This window comes from Oenanthe melanoleuca, chromosome 4 (assembly GCF_029582105.1).
Source record: "Oenanthe melanoleuca isolate GR-GAL-2019-014 chromosome 4, OMel1.0, whole genome shotgun sequence".
Lineage (NCBI taxonomy): Eukaryota > Metazoa > Chordata > Aves > Passeriformes > Muscicapidae > Oenanthe > Oenanthe melanoleuca.
In genome coordinates this window covers 48,491,473-48,510,463 of record NC_079337.1, presented here as the reverse complement: position 1 = coordinate 48,510,463, position 18,991 = coordinate 48,491,473, and the positions used below count along the sequence as shown (strand labels likewise).

The window sequence follows — 18,991 nt, the reverse complement described above, 5'->3', positions numbered from 1 at the left end:
ACCTAGCATCTACAACCAACTGATCTTCACCTCAGCCTGGAAGATCAAGTTATGATTCCCAGAAATAAATAATTAAGCCCTGTATGGTTTGAGTAAAATATGTTAGTTCTCTTTGATCCTTCGGGTGAGGGAGACTTTTATGAAAAGTGCTCAGCTTCACAGATGATGCAAAGAGAGTTGTGTGTGGAGCTTGGAAGTTTCAGGGTGGGAGTTCCTAATGGAGCAGGACCATAGGTGTGACAGAGTGACAACTGCCCAGCCTGCTCAGAGAATGCAGCACCCCATGCACCTTCCAGTGGAGGACAAACCTTTTAAAACCAAAAGCCCAGAAAGAGATTCAAGAGCAGCACAAGAACGTAGGGAAATAACTGCTCGAATAACTGTGCCAAAAAAGGTTGATTTTGTTCAGCAGGGAACACACCCAGGATCTGAAGCACACCTATGGTCTATGCCAAAGCAGGTTAAGATAATTTCATTTTTATTTTGGTTTTATGAATTTGAGATAGCATGTTTCCAACAAATAAAAGAAACAGAAAATGATAATATGGACCTCTCAGAGCCTAATGATTTTGTTTAAATTCCAGGTTATTTTGGAATGTGAAAGCTACTTGCTGCTTGGATCCATGACAACCATGTAGACACTATTCACTTTAACAATCTACACCAGCATGGTAAGCCATATTCCAGAGACTGAGTCTCACTGGTAATTGTGTTGTGCAATAAGCTGGAGTGACTAGGTGTGTAAAGGCTTCATGTTTCTGTCTCAGAGTAATATAAAAACTATTAAAAAACATAAGCAAGAAGGATATGGGAACATACCTTGATTTATAAACACTGTTTACACACCAGAAAAGTATTAATTTCTCAGAATATCTCAGAAAGGATGTTGCTAAGCAAAGATGATGGTAAAAAAGGGTATTAATTAAGATGTTTGAATGCAATTTATAGGACTAATATCCATTCTCCAAACTATCACCAGTAAGCAGAAAAGGAAAAATTTCCTAATACAAATGAAAAGAAGGATACTTTTAACTCAAGTTCAAGAACAAATACAGAATAGTTTGTCTATTTTTGGGTCAAAAGCCAATTGCACACATCAGACAGAAGTTGAGAATCAAACCAGTTATCATTGAACATGTTAAAAAGAGTATGCTTATGACAACTTACCAACAGCTGTGACTCTCAGCAGCTTTCCTTTCTGGCATTTTCATTTTACATTTCTACAGAATTATGGGAATTTCCTAGAGGATTCAAAATAAACAAATAAAACCCACCAATAAATAAAAAGAAAAACCTATAGCTAACCTACTGCTATAGAATTTGTTAAACAGACAGAAGGAATTTACAGCAGTTAAGAATGCACTTGAAAGTTTAGTTAAACAAGCTACCTCTTCTGAATTTGTTAAATGAAATCTGCATCCTTTCAGAACTGGACCATGAATTTTAATTTTCATTTTACTTTCACTGTATGCATAAATGTTTAGGCCATGGCTTACACAAAACAAATAAGGACAGAACTATATCACAAGTAAGCCTTATTAGAAATCTGAACAAAAATTAAAAGTAGGAATCTTCTAACTAATTAATAATGATAGCTATATTTAAAAATAAAATAGAATGCAAAAAGGACATAAAATGATCCCAGTGAAAGATTGCATAAAAACAGGAACACACCATGACTCATTCTTCATAAGCTTTATTATTCACTTTACATAAAGTACTGAAGACACCTTTAAGAGATGTACAGAAACATTCAGCCCTTTGCAACAGTATAGTAAGACTGAATAGGGCTATAAATCTTCTAAGTGCAGCACAAACATTAAGCTCTGAGAAGGATATGAAACGGTGACATACAGGACAACTTAAGTGAGCTGCTCTAAGGGCAACAGAACAACCCAGTGAATCGAGGCTGAATGAATCCCAGGTTCTCCTTAGCAATGGGTCACATCAGACATCCAGGCCACTTAGATCTGCATTTAGTTTTATATCATATTTCAGGCTTTTAATACAAACTCTTCTAAATATCACCCACGGGTCAGACACTATGCAGTGTTATCCTCTTGAATTTGTAGGCAGCCCTGAAACAGCAGCCATGAAACTCCCTACACAGCCAGGGGTACTTGCAAACTTGGAAGCTAGATAGTGAAATTTAGTAAGAACTTGCCAGAGTTTACCCATAAATTCTGAAAATCATAACTGCAAAGAAGATGTATGTAATGAGAGTACAGCAAAAAGAGCAGCAGCAGAGTTGACCATGTTGCTTGGACTGTCCTTGCTGCCTTGTACTGTCCCTCTCCAGCCTCACTGCCTATGCATGCTGAATTCAGGAATTAACTACCCTGGCTTAGATCCTAGGAGAATTCTGCTGAAAGGGATCTCAAGGACAATAAAAATTCACTCTCTTACAAAAAAAGCCTTGCAGGTTTCAGGAATGGTGCAAGCATAACTCTGTGTGGATTTGTGGTTTGTAATGTAAGCTGCACTTACATTTGCATGCAGAGAGATGCTGAGAATGAAAGAAAGCACATGGCCCAATTTCTAAAACTCACAGCAAAATATGCTGCCCATTTCATAGGAATTAGCTCGACTTGGTGATTAATGGTCATTATAGGTTTGCATGCACACACAAATCTGTATGGCTCACATTTAACTCACTACAAGAAATACTGAAAATATTTGTATATTTAAAGGAGGAAAAGCATCTGCACTGCAGTATTGTTATACTTAATTCTACAATTATCTCATTAATTTATTCGTCTCTTTAGAAATTCTTAATGAAAAACATTTTGTTTAGCTTTCCATTTAGCTGGAGCACGTCTGAAAGAATAACAACTTTACCAATATCTAGAATATTATTGCAATGCCAGAGATATTTCTTAAGTTTCAAAGTTTGTGAAAATCTGAAGGGTGAAGTTCTGACAAGCACACATGAAGTTTTAAATTATACCATAAATATCTCGGATCCCAGAAAGAAAAAAGAAAAAGCATAGGAAAAAGTCCCATAATACTGCATATTTGAAAGTTTTCTAATTTTACTGTTGTTGTTTAAACACTTCACATGAGTCCTAATCCACTGTAGCAAAGCTTATGCTCAATTTAAGCAGGTTAGCATTCCAGTTCAGCTCAAGGGGATGAGCACACTACTCAAGTGATTTATTTGATCACTGTCTAAATTTAAAATTCACAATGGTACCAAGAGGAGGTTGTTCTATTTCCACATTGTTTGCAGTAGACAGTTAATGCCTCAGAGGCTCATTCTTACTTATGTGTGCATGTGAAGAAACCACTTGCAAAGTGTTTTACTCTTGCAGGACCAAGACATTTAAAACAAACCTTTCAAGCAGTCGATGGAGTGCAAACGGAAAGGTAGGATTATTTTTTTTCTCCTTGTGTAGGTTTAAAACTTACTGGACATTCACTCTTGTGACTTCAGCATTCCACAACACATATCATCTCTCTTCACAGTACTCCATAATATTTTCTAATGACAACACTGAGCTGTGATAAGCACTAGTGACAGAACAGAACTGTGTTTCTTTCCAACCCATAAGTTTCCCCATGTAGCACATAAAAGCTTGCCAATTTCCACTCTGAAGTCTAGAAAAAGACACTGTACAGAAGAAATATAGGAATATAAAACTGGATCAAAGACAGTTAACACAGGTGAAAATGGCACAACAAAATGTGAAAACGCAGGCTAATTGTATGGGAAGAACAAGAAGAATGGAAGGCAAGCAGGGAAAAGAGGGGGATTTGGGAAGAGAGAACTAATTGGAAAACATAAGGATTAATTTGCTTTGAGATGTAGAGTACACTGACATCTAGCAGTTTCTCTATAAAAGCTGCAGGTTATGCCATTAAATGGTCAAACAAAAGCACAACACCCTGACAATTTTAAGCAATTTCCTTGGTCGATGTGTTGGATTTGGGAGGGTGGGGGGGCGTTTGTTTTGTTTGGGGTTTTTTTGGTGCTGGTTTCTTTTTTGTGGGGGACAAGGGCATAGCTTTTGCTGGGTGGGTTTTTTTACTTTTGTTTTAACAAATTAGAATCATTGACTCATTCTAACTGCTTATGGCTTTATCCAATTTTCTTGGTATTAAGAGAGGCTGATGTTCTGAGCACTACAACAATGCCACCACAATACTTGCCACTAGCAATATTTCGTATGATATAAACAAATCAAAAGCATCTGAAATATTCAGGACAAGATGATTTTTGAGCACACTAAGCTACAGTTGAATACCAGAAATGAGATCACATATCCTGCCTGGCCTAAATCCTGCCCAAATGCATACACAAAACACTCCAGTCCTGTATTTGAAGCAATCTCCATGGGCATCCAAGTCTATTTTCAGAACATTGCTCCCTGAAGTAAAAATGTATGGCATACTTAAAGGATGAAGGCCTGCTAAACTCCAGAAGTGTCTCTTCATAACCACTTCCAAAGACTCAACAGGGAAAAAACAATCAAAAAAACAAGCACTAAGCCTTTCCATAGAACTGATTTGCACCCAAGAGTTCTCAATAAGGTAGAATGATAGAATTATAGGAGTTAAGCTGCTTAGACTTCAGTGCTGATTTCCCAAGTTTTATTTTAACTTACAAGAATTTAACAATATCTAAAACATATGAGATCTCCACCTCTCTCTCCTTTTCCATCTTCCTCTGTTCACCAAGGTCACCTAAAGATTCAAAGTCTTTCAACAGCATATTTGAAAGACAAATGACCTCAAAATATACTTAGGATTCTGGCTTGTCAAGTTTTTCTGACAGACTAAATCCTACAGCAGTCATGCTGCATCTTTTATGCTCACCATCTGACATTTTCAATTTTTCTAATGTCCCAAGTAGGATTTCTCATTGATAACAGCATCCATAAAACTGATACAATAAAAATGGAATTATTCTAGGAGGCTAACAAAATTAGCCTTTATATATATATGCAGTTGAAAAACAATCCATATCTACAAAGTACTTCTATATTTAAGCAGGCTTAAATCATCTGGTTCTGTAAATGGAAATCTAAGAGAAAGTGGCGAGAAGACAGCACCCACATCAACTCCCAGGCAAAACCACAAAGGAGGCAGTGATTGCTTTACACAGTACTCAAAAGTTAGAGAATTCCATCATAAATTAGAATTCCTAGCTCAGTTCAGTCCTCAGTCTCTAGGACACATCTCACAAAGCAAAATCACATCCCTGATGGCAGGCTCTGAAGCGGGCTGCTCAAGCCTGCCACTGGGAAAGGAGCAAAGTATAAGCAAGGGAACTTTGTGAATTGAAGGCCCACGGCAGCACCACCTCAAGACCAGATTCCAGAGCTGTTTCTATGCTAATTGCTTTAAAAAGATATTGGATACAACTAAGGATTTTCAGGTGAAGGGCTGGATCAAAGAATCCATCCTCCAAAGGGCAGAGATGCACAAGATCACATAGAGACACTTTAATCTCTCAAGAGAAATGGCATTTCAGACACTCTGTTACATAAAAATTGGCTACAACTAATTTGAGGCTCTGCTTGTGTTGCCAAACACAGATCCCCACTCAGGCCTAGACTAACACAATTACTGACTAAAATATAGTTTCTCTGCTGATTGTTTCTTTCACATGTACGTGACCATCTGCTTGCCCAGTTTTTGCCTTGTCTCACATTTAGGCCATCAATCCCTTGGGAAGGAGCACATTTCTATGTTTGCCTCTATACAATATGGGACTAAACAGAACTCAGGGTGTTAGGCCCCACTATTAAACAAGCTACTATAATTTATTGGATTGATAATTTTAAAAGACAGGAAACAAACTTCAGTAATTTAAACACTAGACTACATAAATTTGGTAAAACCAAATGTAGAAAACAAGCTTAGCAGAAGAGGAAATGAATGGGTTTATTCTACCAGCTGTATTTGGTTTTCCTGTATGCAACCTGGCTAATCATTGTGAGGGTTTTACCCTTTTCCCCACTCTTCCTTTTACTCTTAAAAAATAAAACAATCATTTTGTATGGTAAATAATGGGGGTAGGGAAATGTTCTGTGACCTAGTGCTGTGAATGATGAGGAACTAGTCAGAGAGAATGTATTTCCTTTTAAGTATCTTATAAATATTTAAAATCTATTGCAAAGAGCGTAATAGGGAAAAAATTATATGTTCAGATCACCTCCAAGATATAGCTCTTGTGCCCTCGAGGGCACTCTGCTGCAGCAATAAGGTCCAACTCACAAAAAGGTCCAACTTTTGTGTGAGCTGGCCCTATTGTCTGAACTGTTTATAAAACAGTTAACAGCTACCAGAGCAAGTAGTCAGTGAATGAAATAGTACAAGAATGACTTCTTAAAAACAAAACAAAGAACAAACAAACTAACTTAAAACATAAACAACACAAACAAACCCTGAAACTATCAAGGTAGATGAGAATAAAACATGGCAGTTCATATGCTGACTAATACAGTCAGGAAGCCACCAGGGCTAAGTGGAAAACCTGGCTGACCTTACTGGTTTGAAAAGGACATTTTGAGGAGGAGCCTAGCAGGACTTAACATAGCTATGCATATTATTATCAGCTTATGCAGTGACCAACAGCTATAAATCAAAATAGAACACCATTTGTAAAACTGATAGCATCTACTTTTCATTACCTTTCCCTTCTGCCAACACACCCACAAACAACAAGTGCAGGTGTGCTCAAGCATACTGGTAACACCCAAACTTTCCTGCCTCTTAGTTTGGTGCAAAACAGCTGCATGAAAAAGCAAGAATGTGAAAAGGCAATGTGGGAGCAGAAAACCCATCAGGATCTGATAAAAACACAGCTAGATGCCTGGAGGTATGGGAACAGAGCAGCTGTAAAGAAGTGGAGCAGTTTCTAATGTTGCATTTGCATCAACCCAGGTGCTCCCCATTCCAGCAGAGGTATTCACACTGGCACATAATAATTAGCAGGTACTGCCATTGCCAACTATACTGGTGAAGTTTCTTGGCAGTACAACTACACATATGTAAGATAATTAGAACACATTTTTCTAGTATAAGCAGAGCAAACTAAATCTGATCTTTTTTCTGCATTTTGAGAAAACAAATGTAGGCAGATACTTCCATTACTCTGACCATCCCCACTGCCAAAGCAGCTTCTCATCAGATCATAGTCAGACATCACACTGGCAGGATGCTCTTCCCCTAAGCTGAGAAATGTCACAGCATCACCCACAATTAGGGAGCAATAATTGACCCCTGCACAGTAGACACATCTCTCAGCTAGGAGACTCAGCTTGAATGCTGTTATGAACACACCAAAGACATAATACACAATTTACTATATTATAGTACTATCCCATGTACATGGCAGTTAGGGTTAACTGCTACTGTTGTGATCTTGGAACAAAGGTCGTAGTAACTGTCAACTATTACCAATGCAAATTCCCTGGATAAGCACTTCATACCTGTATACCTTTTCAGATGACACAACACAAATGAAGGTTAAAATCATAGTAGCATACTCCCACTAGTTATTTGGTGAGTAGGACATACTTTGGTGATTAGCTAAGGTGTGTTGATGGTCCATCTGTCAAGTAAAGTATTTGTTATATGGGTATTTGACATTCATAGAATAATATAAAGGCTTGGTTTGGAAGGCACCTTAAGGACTATGTACTCAAATTCCCCTGCCATGGGCAGGGATGCCACCCACCAGATCAGGTTGCTCAGGACTCCATCCAACCTGGCCTTGAACACTTTGTGGAATGGCTTCTCTGGGCAACCTGTTCCAGTGCCTCACCACCCTCTGAGCAAAGAATTTCTTCCCAGCATCTCATCTAAATTTCTTCTTTTTCAATGTAAAACCATTCTGCCTTGTTTCATTACTATCTACCCATCTAAAAAATTTCTCTCCTTCATCTTCATAAGCCCCCTTTAAGTACTGGAAGGCCACAATAAGGTCTCCTCAAACCTTCTCTTTTCCAGGCTGAACAACTCCAGCTTTTATAGCATGTCTTCAGAGGAGAGGTCCTCCAACCCTCTGGACCTTTAAATCACTTTGCTTTTTAATCTCTGGGAAAGTGTGGGATTCTGCTAATTAGAAACAATTCTGTTTAAGTGTCACTTGGTTTGCCTTGCCCCTTGCTATGACTGCTCACATACATTTGTCATTTAAGGATTCAGTTATTATACTACGTATTACCTTGATGAAGCAAAAGCATTTTGTGATATCAGAACTACTTCCTTGTTAATTAAATAACTACTCTATGTCAGAATATAAAGCATCCAAATTTATGAGGCTGTAACTGAGACTTCTTCAATTTTCCATATAACAAGCAACACATGCTTCTGATCAATGAGACACAGATTTTGATAACTGGACTGATTAAAGCCACGTTTCCCCCTTGAAAACATTACAAGCCAAAATTAGTTTCATGGCTTTACTGGGAAGAACCCTTAATTATATGACTAAATCCCATGCACAAAACCAACATCAACTTTCATGTCTTGAATGTCACAGAACACATCAAATTCTTCCCTCACTAGTCATTGTCTTAACACTTAGTCTGTATGTAATATAACCCAGAAATTTGACACTCTAGTCATGAAAATGCAAAGTATCAGGCCACCATGTACAATGTACAATCCATAGGCTTCATTCAGCCTGGCCAGGGAGAAAGGAAAAAAAAAAATCTTAAATCTTAAAAAGTACATTATCAGCCTTAAGAACTGATGACAGCATATGGATTATTTGCATTCAAGCAATGATCATATTTATCTGTAAAGAACAAGGGGTTCAATTTGAAAAGGAACAAGCAGAGGGTGGCAATGGGAGCCAAACATCCAAAACTGACAGCTCTAAGTCACCACTGTAGTCAGGCTGTGGCTCAAGAAGTTTTATACAAATTTTTGAGGAGCCTCAATATGTCAACTCCTCCTGTCTTCACTGTTAGCTGTACTAGAAATGCATGCAAGCTGTTCAGTAGGAAAATAATATTCTCAGTGGAGAATAAGAGTGACTGACAGACATGTGCAGCTCCTCAGTCTGTAAAATAAAGAAAAATAGGACAACCAACAATAACCTTGGCAATAACCTTGTGCTGGCTGGATAGCATAAGGCCCTTTCTGTCAGATACTGACACTCCTTATTCCCAAATACAGAGCCTGCCTCTCTCAAAACAGGAGAATAAGCTGCACCAGAAAAAGCACTTGCACAGTTTTCTTTCCCTGCAGAGCAGCACAGGTAGGAAGGGCTGCAGGGTGACTCAAGGTCAATCCACAGGTCATACTCTGTCAGCAGGATGGCACAGCCAGGTGTCTCACTAGGGCTGGGCTGCAGGAGGGCTGAAGCACAGGAACAACACCTCAGTGCTGCATTTTAACAAAGTGTGAACAAAAAGACTGAAGTCAATCCAGCTAGCAAAAAGCAGACAGACAAAAATAGCCCATGAGGTGGGATCTGCTACAGTTCCTCAGTTTAATTCATTTATTTTAAATTATATATGTCAATTGAGTTGTGCCCTGAATCACATTTAAAATAAATTTCCAGATTAAGATTCAGCCAGGAAAAATTAAATTAGATTTCGGTCCAGCTCTAAGTACTGGTGTCAGTGAAGATTTGAGCACAGAATGGGCTCTCCACAGACCATGATAGAATAATAGAATAGTTTGGGTCAGAAAGGGTCATCTAGCCCCTGCTCTCTGCAATGAGCAAGGACATCTTCAAGTAGATCACCTTGTTCAGATAATTCTGGGCCCAGGATATTTTGGGGTCTCCTGCTCCCAAAGCCTGCACCTGTTCTGAGGCCCTCTGGTCCCAAAATAGTGACTAAACTCAGGGAAAAACCCACAGGATTTGGAGTGTTCTCTGTATTTTAAGTAAGACAGTTCTTACAGATTATATTCATCCAATAGTAGTGATTAGCCTGCACAGTGTGTGGCCGAGTTATGTTCCTCAGCTTTTCTCCTTTACATGGTTTTCTCTGTTATTCTCTCTCCCTCTCTAGCACGGACTGGTAATTTTTTTCTACTGTATGTTTACTAGCTTTCTAAATGTCTAAATATAGCTCCTCTTAACTCTACCACTCCTCCTACAGTTTTCCTGCACCTCTTTTATATTATCTGTCATCCAGATCATTTATTCCTCTGCCTCCACACCTCAGTAACACAGTTTCATAGAATGGTTCGGGTTCAAAGAGAGTTTAAAGGTCATGTCATCCATCCATGAGCACGGACATGGCACTTCTTCCTCCAGCCCAGGCACACCTGAGCCTTTGTCAGACCTAGCACATGCTGAGGACAGTCTCTGGAATCTCCTGAGAGGTGCATATGCCTACTTAACACAGAAGGCAAACTGCACCTCCTGTTAGACTGTCTAAGGTTATTCCCACCCCAAATTCACCATATCCCTTGTGCACATATTTCTCTGCAAACACTTTCTCTTCCCACACTTGCCTCTACACATATGTCTCCTAGTTGGTTAGAATTTGGCATCTATCTTAGCAAAAAAATACCAACAAAGTAAATCATATTTGTGTTACTAGTGAGGCAGACAGATTTATTTTGATAAACGAGGATTTCTGTCCATTGCAAAGAGAGTGGTAGCTCAGGGCAATATCTTCAGAATGGACAGGTTTCACTGAAGAGGGCAAAAACACAGCAAAGTGATGGAGAAGACACTGGCAGGATCAACTCTGAAAGATGTCTCCACTGGAAAAAGTCATCAGGAGGAAGTGCCTCAGGTGCCAGGGATACATAATTCAGGCTCATCAGCCCAGATAATAGCCAAGTAGGAAAAACCTCCACACTTGCTAAGGTAATCTAGAGGGGAAAAGGATGGAGCAGAGTAAAAATCCAAACAACAGAAGCATCAGGGTGTGTGGGACAAAAATGCCAAACTAAAAAAAGAAAATAAAAAAAGACTGGATTAAAAATAATGATTCTAAGTCAGAGTTTGTCTGTTTGAGATCTACTAGAGAAGCTATTTAAATATTGTCTCCCTCAGCTTTCTGCCTCTGCTCCTGAAAGTGTCTAAAAGAAATTTTAAAATAAAAATCAAGACAGAAGAAAAAATACACCACGAACAAAAATAAGACTGACCTTTTTCTGTTTCCATGTAAACTTCCAAGAATATTGAGAAAGGTGCCAAACCATTTTCATGACTCAAAAATATTTTTCTTCCCTTTTCATGACATTATCTCTTGTTTCCCTTTTATTTACTCATAACACAGCCACAGTTTAAATAGACAATATGAGTTATGTTATTACATAATTTAAAGTCAGATACCTTGTGTCTCTCAAATCTGATAAAGAAAAGCAGACTTCTCTTAAAGCACACCGTGGCATGAAACACAAGGTTGTGGGTTTGGAGTCACATTATTCTTGTTATCTTCACCAAGGTCTCACACTTGAAAAGGAAGTCCCACCTCACTCTATTAGCAGGCACCACCATAAGTGTTTTTAACCACTTCCCTTTTTTCAGCATTCTTTTCACTGATGGGATTTGTGTCCTGCTCTCCTCAGATTAAGACTAATTACTGCCTCCTTCCACTGTTTGATTTTTCCAACTTTTAAGAAGTTGCTCTTCTGTATCATTGCTTTAAAGGAAGAAAGTCAGTCTTTCATACAATCAGGTCTTCCTTGTCTCTCTGTGAACCCTTAATTAATACATTGCAAGCACATTTTATCTAGACTATTTTTTGGCACATTCAACTAAAAGTCTGCTGGGGTAAGCACACAAAACTGGGCCTTCCCTTCTCTTTTACTGAAGAAAGAATCATAACTTTAAATGAAACAAGCACTGATACTGAATATGCAAACCACAAGGCTATTCTACACTGTCACACTGCAAGAATCTGACTATTTTGTAGAAACTGGTACAAGCTCATCAACAGACACACTTTAGGAGATTCAGCAGCTATCAAAAACTGCAAAATTCAAGTTCAAAATTTGGGAGAGTAAAAAAAATTCATTCTAGGCCTTCTTTATTGCTTTTACCTCAACAGCTCCATCTCATTCCTGCAAATGCTCCAAGTCGTCCAGTCCACATCCAAAAAGCTTCTAAAAAATTTCTGCTTAACATTTTTGCAAAGCTTTAATGCCAGGTGATGTATTAGTGTTCAGGATTAAGTAACTGCATTATTACTAGTGACAGACATCTACAGGCCTCCAGAAATTTCATGGTCAAGAAAGAATAATATCTAGGATTAATGGCAGTTTGATCTGAATTCTGAGAATCTGAATGTTAAAGACAAGGATTTTGCCACTACTTTAGACAGGTAGCCTTTTTTCAGGGGGAAAACAGCTCCAAAAGTGTTTTACAAGAGAGCATTCCACATCATGTCATGTTTATCTGAAATTATCTCATCAATTTAGCAGCATGGCATATCTGACAGAACAAATATTTAATAAGGATGCAATGTTTCTAAATTCAGTATCAGTTAATACATCATCATCCATTGCTTGAACTTTCTAATGCTCTTTTGTTTCAAGCACTTGCTTGGCTCAAATTGCTCCAGACAGCAGCTTATTAGTATTATTTATCCATTAATGCAACTATGAACATCACACAATACATAAGTCTTTAGAGCTCAGGATCTAAAGATAAGTAGGATTAAAGCATGCCTTTTCATGCTATAAAAGCAATTTGTTCCCCAGAATTATTTTCCAGCTGGCTTGAAAGATTATCATAAATGGAAGGAAAAGGCAAGGGTAAAAAAAAGCCAGTGTTCAGACAGTGACATTGCAAAACTATATTCCTACTTCAGGGATGTGAAATAATTCATAAGATAACACAACACAGACTGTTTTCCATATGTAATAGATTATTCATGCCACTGGACAGATCCAGTTGTAACTAATCAGTGGAAAAGCAGAATGCAGTAGCTGCAGAGATAATTCCAAGAGCAGCTGTAATTAAAAAAACACACACATATCAATAAACAGGAAAGTGGTTTCTGTAAAAACTACAACAGTAATTTCAATTTATAAATTCCTTCTACGACAATCACAAACATCTGGACAACAGAATAAAGGCCAGCCCAATGCTTAAAACCTATAAGCAATATTTTTCATTATTTAAAAAAAAAAAAAATCACAAAACCTGTAAATAAAATCCCTGAGTAGGAAATATGTCAGATAAATCTCTAAGCAGAGGTGCCCTAACTTGAAGTGCCCACTCTCAGCTAGAAGCAACATCTGTTGTTAGAGCTGGTCTACACACAAATCAGAACTGGGTTCACCAAACCTTTAAACTTTAAAGCCAAGCCAAAGGCTGGGAAGGCATTTCAGTGAGCAATCCTCTTCAGACTAAAAACCCTGTATCAGAATTCCTGCTATGCTGATGCTGAGGTACATGGGGTGAGAACACACGGTACATACACAGTCAGCAGAGATGTGGAAGGGAGACTGCAATTTGGGGAGAGAAGCAGCACCAAGAAAAAGGAAGCAAAGCAGCTGGCTAAAAAGCCATTCCAGCAAGCACCCAGCTACATCAAGGTAGCTACTCCTGCTTGAAATTTCTGCTCCAGTACAGTTCATGTGTACACAAAGATAAAAAGCACAGGTATGAGCAGCTATACCCTAGGCCAAAACCAGCTGAATGACTGCAGGCTGTTAGAATCTCCAAGAATGAGACATCTGACAGCAGGTATTTAGTTCAGTGCTAACACCAGAAGTGCTAACGCTCAGATTTTAGAGTTTTGATTTACATTTCTACTAGCATAATTGCCAGTGTGCAGTTCAGGCCATACCTGAGAAGAATAAATCAACACTACTTTCCTTGGACGTTTTGCCAATAGATTATGCCAGAAAATACCCTGACCTTGCTTCATCAATTTCTGTTTTATGGGAAGTGAGCTCCTGTCCTTAGGTATTGGCAAAAGTATAGGAGTCTGTAGAGTATCTCAAGAGAAAAAGAAAGAGCCTGAATAACAATGGATAAAACATATTAAGCAACCAGTTTAGGTTCAGAATAGGAATGTTCTCAAGGGTCCAAATTAGCAAACCATTGCTTCTCATAACAAAAGACTTTGGCATGAGAACCATACAATAAATAGTTCTTAGCATCTCACTGGGTCAGGCAATGGTGTAGCAAAACACAGTTTGCTAGTTCTAGTGACACTCTGGAACTTTACTGCAGTAAAATGGAGGTGCAACATACTGCTCATAACAAAACACCCATTCCAAGAATTTGTCTGTGTCTCTCTAACAGACAGCTCCACAAAAATGTCACCTTAGTGCTCAGTAGGTGTCACAAGGTCAAGTGAATGGAAACAAGAAGATATTAGGAAAGAATAATCCGGCTTCTTTCAGGTTTCAAGAACCTTGAGAACTGCATTTGTCATCCCACACTTCATTTGGACAGGAGTTAACATACAAAAAGTCTCAGAGAGCACCACAAGGGCAGTTCATAGGCACAAAACAATGCCAGTATGGGTAACATTTAAATAGATGAGCACTGAAGGGACAGTACAGAACCTCTACTATGGTGACAGTTGGACATGTTAGTCCCTACTTCTTCTAATACAAGAACTATGAGGTACCAAATACTACTAGTGAAAAACAGGTTCAAGTCAAAGAAAAGCAGGTGATTCTTCACACAGGCAAGGATGGTCTGTGAAATTACTGAGTAAAGGATGTGGCAGATGCTAGCAGTTTACTGTTTCAAAAAACAACTGGGCAAATCATGGTAGAGAACTGTACCAACAGGCGTCAAGTGGAAAAAAAAAAAATGAGAAAAAAAACCCCAAGCAAACAACAAACCAACAACTCACACCAAATACACTGGCAGTTCTCCAAATCATAAAATTGCTTAGTGAATTTCTTTCAGAATAGTTTCCTGTCTAAGAATTGTTAAATTCTTCCCCAGATTTTTCCCCAATTAAAGACCATTGCCAATGTAAGAAAACAACCTACAAAGACCTTGAACAGTACTCCATCCATTCTTGTGTAGACATCTTTCTTTTTAGCTAACAAAACCCTTCTAAACATAAGCATCATTTGCAATGCAACTGCTTATATATCAATTTCATAATGCTTCACTCACTCTGTCTCTCCCTTGCCTTCCCTTTCTCTCTTTTCAGATTAAGGAAAATCCAGATGGGGTGCAGGTGCTGCAAAATGATACAAAGGTACAATAGAACAAGAGTTGCTTAGACTGAATAAAAGAAAAGCATTAAACCATGTGTCTGTGCTACCCTACACCTGTTGCTTTAATTAGCCACTGTAAAAGGTTGGAGTTCTCACAATTTACATCTTTAAGCATAGGCATACAGATTTCCTATGAAAGTCCTTTAAATTGACTGTAATTAAGGTCCACTTCTATAATTCCTATCCCACAAGAGAAATTGTGTTGAAGACTCTTCTTTAGTAAAGTTTTTTTCTGATTTAGGCAGCATGAACTTCCCTCAATTCAGCAGAATAAGGAACACACACTATGTCAGATTCTCCCTCTCTCCCAAGCAATGAAAATGAACAACAGTTCATTGCTTCCATCATAGCTGTTAAATGGAGTTAATTGGGGGAAGAATTCCCATATCAAAAGTCTCCCTAGAAAGGAGAACTAGCTAGTTTTATAAAGACCACATTTCAGCCCCACTTGAGGGTTATTACTTGTCTCGGCCACTTCTTCAGAACAGATAAGGAACTGGGGAGAAAGTGGTGCTATGAGAGGAAAGAAAGATAAAGAAAAGAGAGAGGCCCTGGGAGAGATAAGTCAAGGAGACTATAGAGCAAGAGGAAGAAAATTAATAAGAAGTGGGGAAAAAAAGGACTAAAGGCTTGAAAGAAGAACACCAGGAAAAAATTGAAGATATTTTAGCAACTTTATGAGTACATGTTAATTAACAATCCATGTATGACTACTCATTAGATAATCAGCTCCCCAAAGAAAATTTTAAAAAAGGCTGGAAACAAGCCATGACTAGTACAGAGTTCTCCAACCTGCTCCTCATGCTCCTGGTGAATCTCACTACAGGGATTAGTTATGATCAGTCCTAGGACACAGCAGCCAACAGCATATTCAGCATTTCTATTCAGTTTAACTCATTCTCAGGTAAAGTCCAGTGACACTCCTTCCTCAAGACCTTCAGGTTAAAAAGCAAGTTTAATCTTTTTTACTGCTTATATTGATTGACATCTTAAGTAACATTTCCTTTACAAATTTTCCTTACTTCAGCTATATCATTGATCCAGAAGAAGTACAATCATCTGGATGCATTCATGAAGTAAACAGCTATAAACACAAGGAACAAGGCAGCAATAAATCCAAATTCAAAGAGAATAGTGAAAATGAAGAACCCAAAAATGAACTCCAGAAGGATGATGTAAACAAAACAGAAAATAAAAATCCAGTAAACAGTACAACAGACACTCTCTGGAATCACAGAGGCAATGATTCTCATGAGGATGGCCTTGTGAAGTGTGCTGCAAAGCTTGATGTTGCAGTCAATGGTGGCAACTCCTGTGCTCAGCACTCCATGCTCAACCCCAACACAAGCCCAGTGAAAGAAACCAGTGAAAAGGGAACCTCCAGCCAGTCAGAGGCCTCTTCAGCCAGCACTAGAGACTTTTACACCAAATCAAATAGGTCTGGACAAGAACTTGACCTGGAGACAGGCAGTCAGAGCAAGGCAGCCAGCAATGTGCCTAACAGTATTCCAGACCCCCAGACTGCAGAAGACACAGTCTTTCTCAAAGGAAACTCAATACTGGAGACAGAAAACAATGCCATAAGACTGCCAGAGATTGATTATCCCCAAAATGGCAATCAAGCTGGGAACTATGTTGAAAAAGACAGCTTTTCAGTCAACTGTGCACATTCAGACCAAAACACTGTTGCTTCAGCAATACAGGACCAGGACCTTCATGTAACCCCACCTCTGCCTGTGAAAGAGAGCAGTATTGAACCTTTTAAAACTGACACTGCCAGTTTGAGTGAGAGCCTTACTGGTGGCATCACTGCAGTGACTGTTACCAAAGTCACACAGGCACCCACACACACCAACCATAAAGATGTCAATGGAGGAATTGAGGAGGAAGATGCAGAAGTTGCAGCAGCTCTGGCTGCACTGGACGCTGCAACAGCAGGAGAAGACCTGGAAGATGATGATGAGTACTAGATGGTTTCTTTTTAATATACTGGGTAAGATACAGATGGTATTTCTGGATCAATATGAACATACAGCACACAGGGAGAGCTGTTATGAACAGCATATATAAAAGGAGTTGGGACTAAACCTGTCCCTTCAGCTAATTTATACAAGTCTTTATAAAAGGCTGTTTTATACAGCCTTTTAATTTCTACTGTCTGAGGTACAGAAGTGCTTCCTTGACTAATGGTAATACTCTTCTCTGTGGGCCTAAATATGAGGGCAAAGCATCATTTCTTCCACACAGAATACTCAGCTGTACACCCACCTCATCTTTTTTCATCCAAGTGTTTCCTTTTTTTCTCATGAAGGTCTGTGCACACTGCATTTTCCAGGTTCACAAAACTCCCATTATTTAAAATATGAGTATTGAAGTCACGAAGTTAGAAACTACATATTTTTATCATTCACAGAGAAAAACTACATAACTGAGCCAAAGTTCTATGATCTACTAAAACATGAAATAGGGAAGGCAGCTTGGACTGAACTTTACCATGGCTATGCTTCCATTATTTTAGAATAAGCCTAAATCTGTGCATGTGCACCTGGCATTAGAATGAGAACATAATTTCTCCACACAGACCTCTCCCTTGACTGTGTTTGATACCCCAAGTGTTGCTGCTTCAGTTCCTTAAAACAGCAGAAGCCCAACCAAATCCAAGGGAGTGGGTAACTTTCTGTTGTTTTAATGTGGCAAAGTAGGTCATTAAAGAATTGCCCACCCACTATCAGAGAGGCCAGAGAGAAATGAAAACTCGGTCCCTTCCAGTTTGGATAGATTAAAAATGTTGCAAAACTACAGCCTGAAACCTCTGAAGTCCACTGATGTGACAGCTGCACATCACCTGTCTTAACAATACACTTTTCAAGCAGGTTGTGTCTCAAACATCCCCAGCAAGATGTGTTTTGTTTATACAAAAACAGCAAGAGTCAATGTGGACCCCTCCTTAGCTCTGCTGTAACCCCTAAATTTACATCAGGAAAGGACTCGAGCTTCCAAACTGGATTAAGCATAAGATCTGCAAATAGTTGCATTCTCAGGGGAGAAAAAAAAAGGAGGTAGAGACCAATTTGGTGCTGCCAATTCAGTAAAAGTATGGTTGAAACAGAAAGTGCTTGACATTTTATACTGAAATTTTGTGATTCCCAAGTTTTTGTTATAAACTCCTAATAAATTTTTAGCCATATAAAAAATGATCTGGTGGCTTTTGAACTTTATGCATTTTCTGAATATAAAAGTTACATTAAAGAATTTCAATAGGATATAGCCCTCATTAGATACATGAAAAGTACCAACAATGTATTTACCTACAGTATATGCTGATTTTGATTTCTCAGAACATATAATGATACTCCTAGGAGCAATTAAAACAACCTAAAGTCTCAGCTTGTAAAGAACTATATTCAGCTACAGGCAAGAGTCACAACACTGTATCTGTAAAATAAAAAAGCTTTATATGGTTTTAAAGTACTGTAGTACTGTTGATTTCTCTACCACGTTCCTATTTTAATAGGTCCTTCTAAGCCTTCTCATAAGTGCATACAAGTTTCACATCAGCATTTGTCTTTCAAAGATTACTACAATACTGAACGTTGATGAAAGTGTCAGCACATTGCCAATAACGAATTATGCTGAGAGTGTCACCAGACAGCCCTGACTGTCCCTGCCCAGCACCCCAGGGCTCCCCCTGCTCTGCCTGGGACAGTGGGACAGACTCTGGCTGTGGGATCCAGCCCTGCTATCCCCAAGGGAGCCTCTACTGCCCCCCACATCCCAGCCCCAGAGAGCCAGCAGCCCCTCGCTGCACCATGACATGAACCACGTAAAACAATTCAAGTAAAAAAGATGTTAAAGAAAGAAGAGCAACACA

General features: G+C 38.8%; 1 protein-coding gene across 6 annotated transcripts in view; it reads left to right on the top strand.

Annotated features, from left to right (window-relative positions):
• Positions 1-18,549, top strand: part of C4H4orf19 (chromosome 4 C4orf19 homolog) — a 38,676-nt gene extending 20,127 nt beyond the window's left edge. For 5 of the 6 annotated variants that reach the window (XM_056489778.1, XM_056489774.1, XM_056489776.1 and 2 more), the window contains 4 exons: positions 585-671; positions 3,312-3,366; positions 15,054-15,101; positions 16,148-18,549. In XM_056489778.1, coding sequence (XP_056345753.1) covers positions 15,070-15,101; positions 16,148-17,090 — 975 coding nt within the window. In that variant the 5' untranslated portion in view covers positions 585-671; positions 3,312-3,366; positions 15,054-15,069 and the 3' untranslated portion in view covers positions 17,091-18,549. Of the gene's footprint in view, positions 1-584; positions 672-3,311; positions 3,367-11,584; positions 15,102-16,147 lie in introns of those variants that run through there. The other variant, XM_056489773.1, reaches the window with a different exon arrangement.
• Positions 18,550-18,991: the final 442 nt, after the last annotated feature.